This window comes from Myotis lucifugus, unplaced genomic scaffold (genome assembly GCF_000147115.1).
Source record: "Myotis lucifugus unplaced genomic scaffold, Myoluc2.0 scaffold_1300, whole genome shotgun sequence".
In the NCBI taxonomy this organism is placed as follows: Eukaryota; Metazoa; Chordata; class Mammalia; order Chiroptera; family Vespertilionidae; genus Myotis; species Myotis lucifugus.
Genome location: NW_005872348.1, coordinates 48,929 through 60,141, shown reverse-complemented (window position 1 = coordinate 60,141; position 11,213 = coordinate 48,929). Strand labels below are relative to the sequence as shown.

General features: G+C 55.4%; 1 protein-coding gene across 1 annotated transcript; it reads right to left on the bottom strand.

Moving 5' to 3' along the window:
• Positions 1–5,928: 5,928 nt before the first annotated feature.
• NPPB (natriuretic peptide B) lies at positions 5,929–7,305 on the bottom strand. The gene is made up of 3 exons (XM_006107615.3): positions 7,174–7,305; positions 6,714–6,951; positions 5,929–6,140 (listed from the first exon to the last, which is right to left on the bottom strand). The coding sequence occupies exons 1-3, from the start codon at positions 7,303–7,305 to the stop codon at positions 6,124–6,126; spliced, it is 387 nt and encodes a 128-aa protein (XP_006107677.1). The 3' UTR covers positions 5,929–6,123.
• Between the last annotated feature and the right edge of the window lie 3,908 nt (positions 7,306–11,213).

The following is an 11,213-nucleotide window of genomic DNA, read 5'->3' as shown; positions in this document are numbered from 1 at the left end:
GAACTTAGGTCCCTTGCCCAAGGTCATAAGCAGCAGAACCAGGACTTGAACCCCGGGTCTGACAGCAACGCCCATGTTCTTACGCCATTTCATGGAGGCTGTGGCTCCTTAGCATGTTGGCTCCTTGCAAGCCCTTTGGTGTAGTCCCTGATGACATGCACCCCGTTCCCATCTCTCAGGCTGCCTCCAAGCGGCACCTCACCTTCCCCCTGCCCAGGGGCTGCAGCTGTGCGTTCGTGGCAGGTGTGTGTGTGTGTGTGTGTGTGTGTGTGTGTGTGCGTGGATTGTCTCAAGGACAGCGCCACATCCGACCTCCTCGACCTCATTAACACACCTAACGCGTCCGCACAGGAGCTCAGGAAATGCGTGTTGGTGACCAGCTCCCTCCCAGCCTGACCCTCCCCAGCTGTGCTCACTCCTTGGCTCCCAGGCAGCGAGAGCAGGATGCGGGCGGTGGTTTCATTCTGAGACAGGAGAAAGGAGCCCTCTTCAGTCACTGGTTTGGCTCGGCCAGACTCAGCTTGAAATCAAAAGGGGTGTCGTCCTGAGTAGAAGCTCTGGGGGCAAAGAACCCTCGCATCCTGATGAGCCCCTGGAATGTGCCCAGAGCTTAATTGCTCGGTTGGCAGGGTTATTATTAGCAAAGAGGACTCAGTGAGCAGCCATGCCGGGAGGAACCGGGCTCCGGCTGCGTGCGTCACACGGCGTCTCCTGGAGATGCCCTTTAACACAGGCCTTTGATGCTGGCGAGGACCTCTGGGAAGGCGTCGATCGATCGTGGGGGGTGGCCGCTGAGGGCCCACACTGCCCTCCGCCCTGAGCCACTTCTGGAGTCTGCAGGAGGCCCGAGGAGGAGGAAGTCCTGTCCCAGGTTCCAGAAAGAGAACTCAGAATTCACCCACCTCCTTTTACTCAAGGGGGGTCCCCTCTCCCAGAGTGGAGCTGGGATGGGCGTCCAGTGTCAGCCGCCGAGTGTCTGGTGAGCCAGGCTTTGTCTGTTTGTTCACAGAAGGGACTGGGAGAAAAAAAACATTTTTGCTGCCCTGAGGACTTTGTATAGAACCAATACCACTTCCTGCACTAACGGGACCCCGATAAAACACAGGCAATTCCCAAATACACGTGTCCCCCGATCCCAGGAAATCCAGGGGCTTGCGCCTAGAACGGACTTGGTGTTAAGCTTCTCTTCCTTTCCATGCTCCTGCTCAGTTTGGGGGGGGGGTGTATGGAGGAGCAAATATGCAATGGGATGTTTAGGGGCCAGCCTGTAAGAGTGAGAGAAGAAGAGCAAAAGGCACAGGAAACCAAATCCAGCCCCACCTCCACCCCCACCTCTCCCACTGGCTGCCAAACCAAAGCCTTTAGTTCCTTACCCCTGGGAAGAAGCCACCGTGTTGGTCGTCTGTTGAATGAACATTGCAAATGGGTGGGAGAGTCCAGAATTGGGGTATCTCCATAGGAGATGCTGTGGGCAGCTTTGGGGAGCCCTAGGGTCCAGGGGTGTCACATGTGCATAACTGGTATGAGAAGGCCACCCTGTTCATGGCACGAGTCTGTCAGACCCAAGTGGTCTAAAGCAGAAGGCCCCGTTGGGAGAAATGGGTAGGACGCTGTTGCATATGGAGGGATGGTTGTTTCTGGCTTTGAACACGATGTTCTGTTCCTTTGGTACAATGCGGAGGTTCCTGGGATGGGAAGCGGGAACGGGTCCCCTAGAAAACAAAGCCCACGGGAAAATTCATTTGCATAAAGCATTATGGGGGTTCTGGTCCAAGGGCAGCAAGAGCGAGGGGGAAAGGGAAGTGAGGTAGTGTATCCGTCAACCGTTGCTGCGTAACAAATTACCCCGAACCTACCAACGTCAAACAGCACACCCTGGCTGGTGCGGCTCAGTTGGTTGGGTGTCACCCCGTGCACTGAGATTAAGCAGCTCTGAGGCTGTGCATGGATCAGCTGCATCCCAGCACCCAGCACAGAGCCGGCACGTGCTGCTGCTTTAGCAAAGCATCCACTCATTTTCTGGATGATTGATTGGATCAGTGAGTTTGCCTTCAGTGCCTCTTGTACACGCCCTGCCCCACGTACATACGGGCACCTGGCCCTCCCTGGGGGCCTCACGGGGACGGGGAGTCGCCCTCGGGCTGAAGCATGAAGGTTCTGCTCTCTCCCTGGTGAGGGAAGAACCCGATCAGGAACTGGGGACGAGAGGCCAGTGAGGAAGCTGCACAAGCGGTGAGGGTCTAAGCCAGGACGGCAGCGCAGGACAAGGTACAGGAGATGCCCAGGAGGGAGGGGGTGGACACGGTGCCTGCCTGGGTGGTTCAGCCGAGAAGGGAGCCCAGGAAGGTCCCCAGGGCTCTCATCATCGAGGGCGGGGCCGGGGCGAAGGTGGAGTCACCCTGAGTGTCTCCTGAACCTGAGACAAGGATTCCAGCAAAAGTTGTTTATTTTGGAGGAAATGCCAGGAAACACCAGGAGAGTGGGGGAGGGACGAGGTTACGAAGGAAGTCAGTGACCACCTGGGGCAATGGAGCTCTACCCTCCCTCCCCGCAGGGAACTCTGGGAACCAGGCTCAGATGGGTCCCACCTGGGAATCCAGGGCGCTGGGCTCTGTAAGCGCCAACTCCTGCCGGATGCTGGTTGAGTGCACCGCCTCCCCTCCCCAGGGGAGCCCGTGGGCTCTGGCAGCCAGCGGAAAGTGGGAACTGCTGGCCCTGGCCGGTGTGGCTCAGTGGATAGAGCGTCGGCCCAGGGACTGAAGGGTCCCGGGTTCAATTCCAGTCAAGAGCACGTGCCTCAGTTTCAGGCTCGGTCCAGCCCTGGTCGGGGAGCACCGGAAGGTAACCAATCCATGTCTCTCTCTGTCTCTCCCCCTCCCTCCCACTCTCCCTAAAAATCTATGAGACAATTAACAAAAAAATAATAAAATAAAATACGGGATGGTGGGGGTGGGGGAGAAAGTGCGAACTGCTGAATGGATTGCGGCCGGGTGCCCTGAGGCTGAGAGGGCAGGGCTGTGCCCAGCACAGGGGAGAGCATTCCGGGCTCAGGGCTGGGAGCCCGGGTCCCAGGACAGGCACCTCGTTTGGGCTCGGAAATGCTTCAGGACACCCAGGCAGCTGCCTGGGGCTGGCGCCTGACCCCGTGGGAGAACAGGCCACTCGGTGGGATCAGACTGATCCTTAAAGCTGAGCGTGAAAAATCCGAAGGAAGCAGGGACAGAAGGCTGAGAACCACACCCTAAACAAAGACAAATGGCCAAGTTCGTGATTTTGTTTAGCTCTGGCTCTGCAGGAAGAGAAATGCCTGTTTTTCTTTTCTTGCTCAGAAGGGTCAAAGTTGCCCCAGGGAGGAGCGGTCTGAGCACACCTGGAGAAGGTCACAGGTGCAGGCTCAGCGACCAGATAAAGCACCCAGGCCCGAGGCTGTCCTGGTTCTTAACATTTGGGGCCCAGCACAGCCTGTCCTCCCCCCACCGAACCAGCACGGGCCAGCCCTCCCTGGGTGCGTTTCCACCAACACATCTTTCTGGGAAGATTCAAGGGACAAGCATCCCTGGAGATGTGTCATCCGGCAGCTTCTTCGTGGGAGGAGGTTGGCAATAGGGAAGTCAGGGGGGTTATGGCCACGGTTAGAGCTACGAGGGGGCACAGGTTAAGGAGGCTGGCTTTATGGGGCATCACAGATCATGTGTGTGCCGCCATGCTGCCCACAAACACCAAACAGAGGGCGCTCCATGAGCGGTCAGTTCATTGGGGGCCTCAGCCCCCCGCCCGTCACATGTGGCTCCTTCACAGTTGCTCAGGGTCCTCTTTCCTGGAACCCCCCAATGATGGATCTGTATCGTACAGACGCCACCCCCGCAGCCCTGCTGATGGGAGAGCAGACCCACCTGGAAGGATTGCGAAGGCCTGGCTGGGTGTTGTGGGAGGGGTTTATCTTCATCACCTGAGCAGGGAGGAAGGGAGCAGTGGCACCGAATGAAACTTCCATCCCCCCAGCAAGCCTGGTTCACCGGCATGGGGAGGCCGGGTGGTGCCGTGGTCAGGGGCCTGGGTGCCGGGGCCAGGCTGGGAGGGCTGGAATCCTGTCTCGGCCACTCACTCACTTCATGACCCTGAGCAAATTCCATCACCTCTCTGTGCCTCGGTTTCCCCATCTGTAAAGTGGGAGGTAACTAGAATTCTTCATAGAGCTGTTGTCAGGAACACAGGGGAAGCTGGCTCACCGTTTTATCGGCAAGTGAGTTGCTCCTAAGGCCTCATTTATAGCTCTCAGTAGATCTCATTAGGTAGCCGTGATCTCTGGTGCGCAGCGGGTCACAGTGAGAAACAGCACGAAAGACCCGCTCCTTCCCTTTCTCTCAAAGACACGTCGGTGAGACGAGCAGAATGACTGTGCGAGTGCAGTTCGAGGCCAGAGCTCCAAGAGAGAGCAAGGCGGAAGAGTCCCTGGGGTCTGCGCTCAAATCTCAGCACGGGCACTGAGCGGCTGCCTGCTGACGGTAGGACAGCTTCCTTTTTCTGGGTCTCAGTGTTCTCATCTGTAAAATGGGTGTTATAACAATCGGCCTCTTTGCTGAGTTGGGTCATAAGAGGAATGGCCCCGGGAACCTGAAAAGCAGGTGCAGGTTCAGCAGCGTGGCCTGGGATGCCTAGAATGCAGGGGGCGGGGGGGGGGGAGGGGTGCCCCCAGGGACAGGGCCGGGACCCCTCCCGGGACCCCCTGCTGACGGAGGCAGCACAGTAGGATTCTGGTGCTTGTCTCCTCTTCTGCCTGAAAATGAGGGGCTTCTCTCTCCAGGGCAGAGAGGAAGTGATGCCGCAGGGCCCAGGGGAGGGGCACCCTGAAACACTGGGCCTCTTGTTCGACTCTGCGAAGCTGGAGTGTTTGGGAAATGAAAATACTGTAAAACTCGGGGGGGGGGGTTGAAGGCATCTTTCAGACGATGTCATGAATTGAAGGCGTGAAGCTGGGGTTTGGGGGAGGATGGAGGGCTCACCCCCATTCAGGAGTGCAAATGAGATGTGTTTTGGCACTTGTGCACACACACACACACTCTCTCTCTCTCTCTCTCTCTCTCTCTCTCTCTCTCTCTCTCTCTCCCCGCCCCTAATCTCGGAGGTGTTAGCTTAGACCAGTGGTCAGCAAACTCATTAGTCAACAGAGCCAAATTTTTAAACTTAAACTATATAGGTAGGTACATTGTTATTAACTTACTTAGGGTACTCCTAAGGCTTAGGAAGAGCCACACTCAAGGGGCCAAAGAGCCGCATGTGGCTCACGAGCCGCAGTTTGCCGACCACGGGCTTAGACCTTCTGGAAACGGCAGGCACCAGGGAGAGGGCCTCTGACGGAATCGGAATCGCAGGTAGAGGAAAGACCAGTGGGACACGCCCTCAGGCTGCACAAACAGTCTCTGGGAAGTGTCCCAATTGCTTGAGGTATTTCTAGACATTTCAGAGCATGAAGACTCTTAAAGGAGAAAAGAGCTTCCCCCCACCTCCCGGCGGCGTGACTCAGTGGTTGAGTGAGCGTCGACCTATGAACCAGGAGGCCACGGTTTGATTCCCGGTCAGGGCACATGCTTGAGTTACAGTCTCAATCCCCAGTAGGAGGCGTGCAGGAGGCAGCCGATCAACGATTCTCATCATTGATGTTTCTATCTCTCACTCCCTCTCCCTTCCTCTCTGAAACCAATAAAAATATATTTTAAAAATAAATAAAATAAAACAGAAAAGAAAAGAAAGTCCCCCCAACCCCCCCCCCCCTTGCTTGCCCAGCGCTGAGGCTGTGTCCCCACCAGTAAGACACCGTTGGGACCTCCAAGCAAACGCGGAGTTTGGGGGCTGTTGTTGTTGTTCGGTGCTTTTGGTTGTTTTATGATGAATTATTTTGAATACACGGAGACAAGTCGGTTTCCAAAGAAAAAGCTTTAATGTGGACTTTACCTCATCATGGAAAATTAGGGCTCAAAGGTAAGAACCGTCTTATATAAAACAATCCAATAAATTAAGAAATAATAAATAAATAGGAGTTGCTTCAAAGGGGACCAGGGAGCCGATGGGGACCAGGGGGTCGATCGGGAGTCGGGCGTAGATCTCTGCGGCCAGGACTTGCTCCTAATGCCTCTTCAGCACTGTGGGGGGAGAGGGTGGTGATGGTGTTGGCGAGGGAGACAGGCGGATCCGAGCTTCTCCCCGAGCGCCATCCCTGCCACCGCCGTGCCCCGCCCCATCCTCAGCCGATCTGGATGTTTGAGGCTTTGGAATAATCCATCTCTTGGATGCTCAGTTTCCTACTGTAAACGGGATTGTGGCCGCCCTGGTGACCCCACCCTCAGTCTTTGCAGGTACAAACAGGTGAGGGGAAACCAGGAGGAAAATATTTAGGGCTCTCTCTGCTCCAAGGAGGGGCTGTCAGGTAGGACTGAACTCCACCCGGAAGCATTTCTGTGCTTGTGACAACAGAGGCAGGTGGTGGGTGCAAGGTAGGTGAGTCTTGTGGGCTTGGTCATGACTGGTGTCCACAGGGATGTAGTCCCAGAAAGGCCCCCCTTGGCCCTGAGGACCGTCAGCAAGAGGGAGTGATGTCCAGGCGGCCCTTTCTCAGGGTGTGGTCCCAAGAGACACCATACCCAGGTGTGACTGCATTGGTGGAACCCACGGTAATGGGTGTGGGGTGTGCCCAGGGTGGCTGGGAGGGAGCTCACCATTGCAGCCCAGGCCAGTGGAGGAGCCGATTCGGTCCATCCTGCCCCCGAAGCAGCCCGAGTCACGCATCCTCTTGGGGCTCTGGAGGACATGGTCACGGGGCCCAAGGCCGGCAGCAGAAGCTGCCTGCCTGGCCGCCCCGGCTGCTTTAGAACTGCGTCCTTGCTGGAGGGGCTCCGGGGTGGTCTGCTCCTCCTGCCACTCCCCAACTGTGCCCGGAAGATGGTCCCGCAGCTCCTGCAATGGATGGGAAGAGCCCGAGCCTCAGGAACCCTCACCTGAGCCCAACCACCCTCGATGGTGCCCAAGGGAACCGACCACTCGGGTACAGGGTCCTGGCTCCCAATCTCGCCACTTTCTGGTTTCCAAGGTGACCTCTGTGACGGTAGGCGGAGACTTGCTCGTTTTGGCTGCCCAGTATCCAGTCCCGATGCATGTATGCAGCTCTGCACTGCTCACCTGGACTCTGGACAGTTTCAAGGGGGGCCCTGGGCTAGGACCACCCAGCGGGTGGGAACGACCTCCTAGCGGCATCAGGTGCAAGAACAGAAGGAGCAAGAGCGCCCTGGACAGCCCCGTCTGCGGGTCCATGTTGCTGGGGAAGCGGGCAGAAGCTGCTGCGGCTGCTCTGTCGGGGTTTACCGGCTCACCTCCCGTTCCGCGGGCGGGCACTCTCCTGGATCCGCCCGCACCCAGGGCCTTTTATCCCGAGCCTGGGTGCCCACAGGCCCTGCCCTCTGGGGTTATCTCTGATTTATCAGTCACATTCCCACCCGCTGAGCTCAGGGCCGGGGAATGCACCCCTCAGTGCCTGGGACACGACTCACCAGGGCTGGAGGCAGAGGAGAGCAGGCCTTGTATAGAAATGGGCCTTGCTGGGGAGGAGAAGGCAGGAGCACGGGGCGCGAGGGGGTGGGGGGGGAAGGGGTGTATCTCACCTCCCCTTCCATTTCCCGGCAAAAATCCCGGGACCTTAGAGTGGCACTTTCCCGTTCCCTCCCCACCCACAACCATTCCTGGAAAGGGAAGGGAGGACGCCAGCTTATGGGGGCCCTACACAAGTGAGGGTGCCGGGGTGACTCAGAGCGAGAACAGCCCCAGCAGCACCCCACCGCTGCAGCGCATCTTCCCTCCTGTCGCCAGTTCCTTTGCTCTGATCTCCAGCAGGTGGATCTCCCCTGCGCCCTGATCGCTGTCCATGGTGCTGATCTCCCCGAGCCAATTCAACGCAAGAGGTCTTCCTCCAGCAACGCAGGTCCAGCCAGAAAGACAAGTGTGGGGCAGGGACAAGACCCCCCCCCCCACACACACACACACACACACCCACAACCTCTGCACCAGGATGCCAATTCTCCAATGTCACCTCAGTGAAAGCCTGGGTGTGACAAGGAACTTCTGGAATGCTGACCCTGCTTCCAACCCTTAAAGGGTAGAGCTGATTTGGCTGGAATTTTGAGAGGCAAGGCCTAGAGATGAAGTCATCCAGAAATGACTCCCGGTGCCAACACCTCTTCTCCGTCACCAGGCCAACGTATAACGGAAAAGGCAGGGATAACGGGGGATGGTTATCTGTTGGGTGGGGTCCTGGAGGTGTGAGGACTGCCCTCCCTCGTGCCTCCCGGGGCTGCTCATCTGTGGTCTAATTCCCGTTAGCAGCCGGTCAGGACCTCTCATCTGCAATTACAAATGAGGCTGCGAAGAAAAGCGGCCCTGGGAAGAGACACGGCAGATTAACCCCCTGAAAGTACGCGTGACCAGAGTCACCACCCCTTCCAGATGACCCGAATTAACAAGCGGCAGGCTGAGGGGGCCTGGTCACCCAGGAAGGCAGGTGGCTTGTGACAGAAGTGAAGAGAGGGCGTCACGGGGCAGACGCTGTGGCTTCTAAGCAAATCTTGCCTTAAAAAAAAAATAGCGCCTGCCAGGTACAGAGTGACAAAACTACTGCTATTGATGAGGACGCTGAGCTCAGGGGAGTTCATTTAAACACACACACACCACAGAATGACTGTGCAGAGATGAAGTGGCAGCGAGAGAGACGACAAACCCAGCCATGTGTGAAGCGGAGTTCGAGGCATGGGGGCCGCTGAGGATGGAGAGAGGCCCCGCAGGGGACTACATGGGAGAAGGGCCTGCATCTATGAAAAGGGCAGGAGGGATGGCCACTCCAGCTGCTGGTCGAGTCCTTCCAGAAGCGCTGCTGTACTGAGGCTGCCAGCTCTAACCTACTCACCTCGAACCCCCTTCCCTGGAGCTGGTGTGGGGAATGGCCAAGCCCCAGGTCTGGGCTCAGCATTTGTGTGGTGGCAGTCAGACAGGCACAGCAGAGCAAGGACCATGGACACAGAAGGTCGCCAGGGCGGGAAGCCCCCGGTGCCAAGCAAAGAACAATTGTAGCGGGACCTCGCCCCCAGGGTGGCCTTTCCTCCCCTAGCCTATCGCTGGTCTTGCAGTTTGGACCCCCTGACCTTTCCTCCCATAGATAAAATCTAGTCCCCAGTTATATTTCACCTCCAGGCCCAGAGAAGCAGCCAAGCCAGACCAGCGACCCCATGGCTGACCTCAGAGCAGCTGCATTGAGTAATGCCCCCTGCCCTGGGGCCCATGGATCCATCAATGCAGACCACAACCCTGAAAGGACCCCTGGAAAGCTGCTGGATGGTCTATTGAGATTTCCCCTGCGACCTCCCCTAAGATCACCCTTCAAACCCTTAGGATTGAGGACCCAGCATGCTCTCCCTCCTGGCAGCAGTTCTCCCTCCTGGTAGCACACCAGCGGGCCCTTCCCCCTGTTCCTCCCCCTCGTCCTCCCTTCCTCCAGGTGTGTTACCATAACCTTCCTGGCTCCCAAGCTCCAAGGGCCCTTCCTTTGCCTCTATAATTCATTTCCCTAAGCCCATCTCTTCTGTGAATTACTTCTACTTCTGTGCTTTACCAAATAAATCGCCTCATAGTTTGGGTCTTGGCTCTGAATTCTTTTCTAGCCAGAACCCAAGAGCCAAGGTTGCTGAACCCAGGTCCGGTCTGACCCCATAGGTCTAACAGCTGGTGCCATTCCCACCATACAGCAGTTGGACACATAGTTGGACTTAAGCTTCTGGGACTGATTTTGTCGGTGACCTCTGCTTTCTCCTTCTCCACCCCCTCTCCCTCTCCTTCCTTCTTCTTGTTACTGAATCCTTTAAGCCTCCCTCCCCAGCTGCTCCCTCCTACAGACTGGCAATGGCAGAGTAAATCTGCTGGAACTGGCGTTTGGGCTCACAGGTAATTTGTTGGTTGTTGTGTTCTCTGTCTCGTGGTACCGCTGAAGGCGTGGGTCATGTGTGGTTCCATTCCCATTCTTTGTTGACCTTATGTGTGTAGATGCATTAACTCAGTTAATCCATTGGATGGACACATTTCCTTGATGACTAACGGATACAGGCAGTCCTCAGGTTACGTCGGACTCTACGTACATTGTTTTGTAGTTACATCACCATCTCCCATTTATTTATATTTTTTTAAAAAAGTTCCATCGCCCTAACCAGTTTGGCTCAGTGGATAGAGCGTCGGCCTACAGACTGAAAATCCCAGGTTCGATTCCGGTCAAGGGCATGTACCTTGGTTGCGGGCACATCCCCAGTAGGAGGTGTGCAGGAGGCAGCTGATCGATGTTTCTCTCGCATTGATGTTTCTAACTCTCTATCCCTCTCCCTTCCTCTCTGTAAAAAGTCAATAAAATATATTTTTTAAAAAAAGTTTCGTCATTTCGACGTATGTGCATATGTGCTTTATGTTTTTATTATTTATTTACCACAAGTAAAGGTCAGGAATTGTTATCTTTCTTTTAAATTTTTTTTACTGTTTCACTTCATTACTGCTGTGTATGTGCTCCATGTGAGTGGTGTAGGTGCTTATGTAGGCTTTCGGCGAAAATCGCGTTACATGGCACCTTAGGAACCGATCTCTGACGTAACCCAAGGACCTACTGTAGTTGCCTTTTGTGCTGGAAATCTTCAGGTCCACCCTTCATCCTCTCCACCCGGCTCAGTGCCCGGGAGGCTGACTTCTATGGCTTATGCATAGACTGGCTTATGGTTCCCCAGCTTCATGTTGGATTCAACCAGGGTAGGGGAGCAGCAAAATGCAGACGTGCATTTTCATCTCACTCGGGTATATACTTAGGAGTGGAACTGATGACTCAGATAGTAACTTTACATTCAATCATTTGAGGAATTCATATATATATATGTACTTATATATAATTATATATAATTGTAATATCCATCTCAATATTCCTAAAGAACTGTGGTATTTATCTTCTTAAATGGTCACTTTAGAGTCCACTGAATTTCATATCCTTAATATAATTATTTTCTAAGTAGGTAGATAGTGCCTAGATGTTTTGTTGATCTAAATTTTGCAGCGATAGCCCTGGACACTGTGCCTCAGTAGATTGGGCGTTGTTCTGTGCACCGGGAGGTTGCCAGTTCGATTCCCGATCAAGGGCACTTGCCCAG

What these genes read in the sequence shown, in the direction of transcription:
- NPPB (XM_006107615.3), bottom strand. Translation starts at nt 7,305, where the DNA reads ATGGACCCGCAGACGGGGCTGTCCAGGGCGCTCTTGCTCCTTCTGTTC. An exon ending in TGAAACTGTCCAGAGTCCAG is followed by an intron (nt 6,952 to 7,173) that starts GTGAGCAGTGCA and finishes CATCCATTGCAG; the next exon opens with GAGCTGCGGGACCATCTTCC.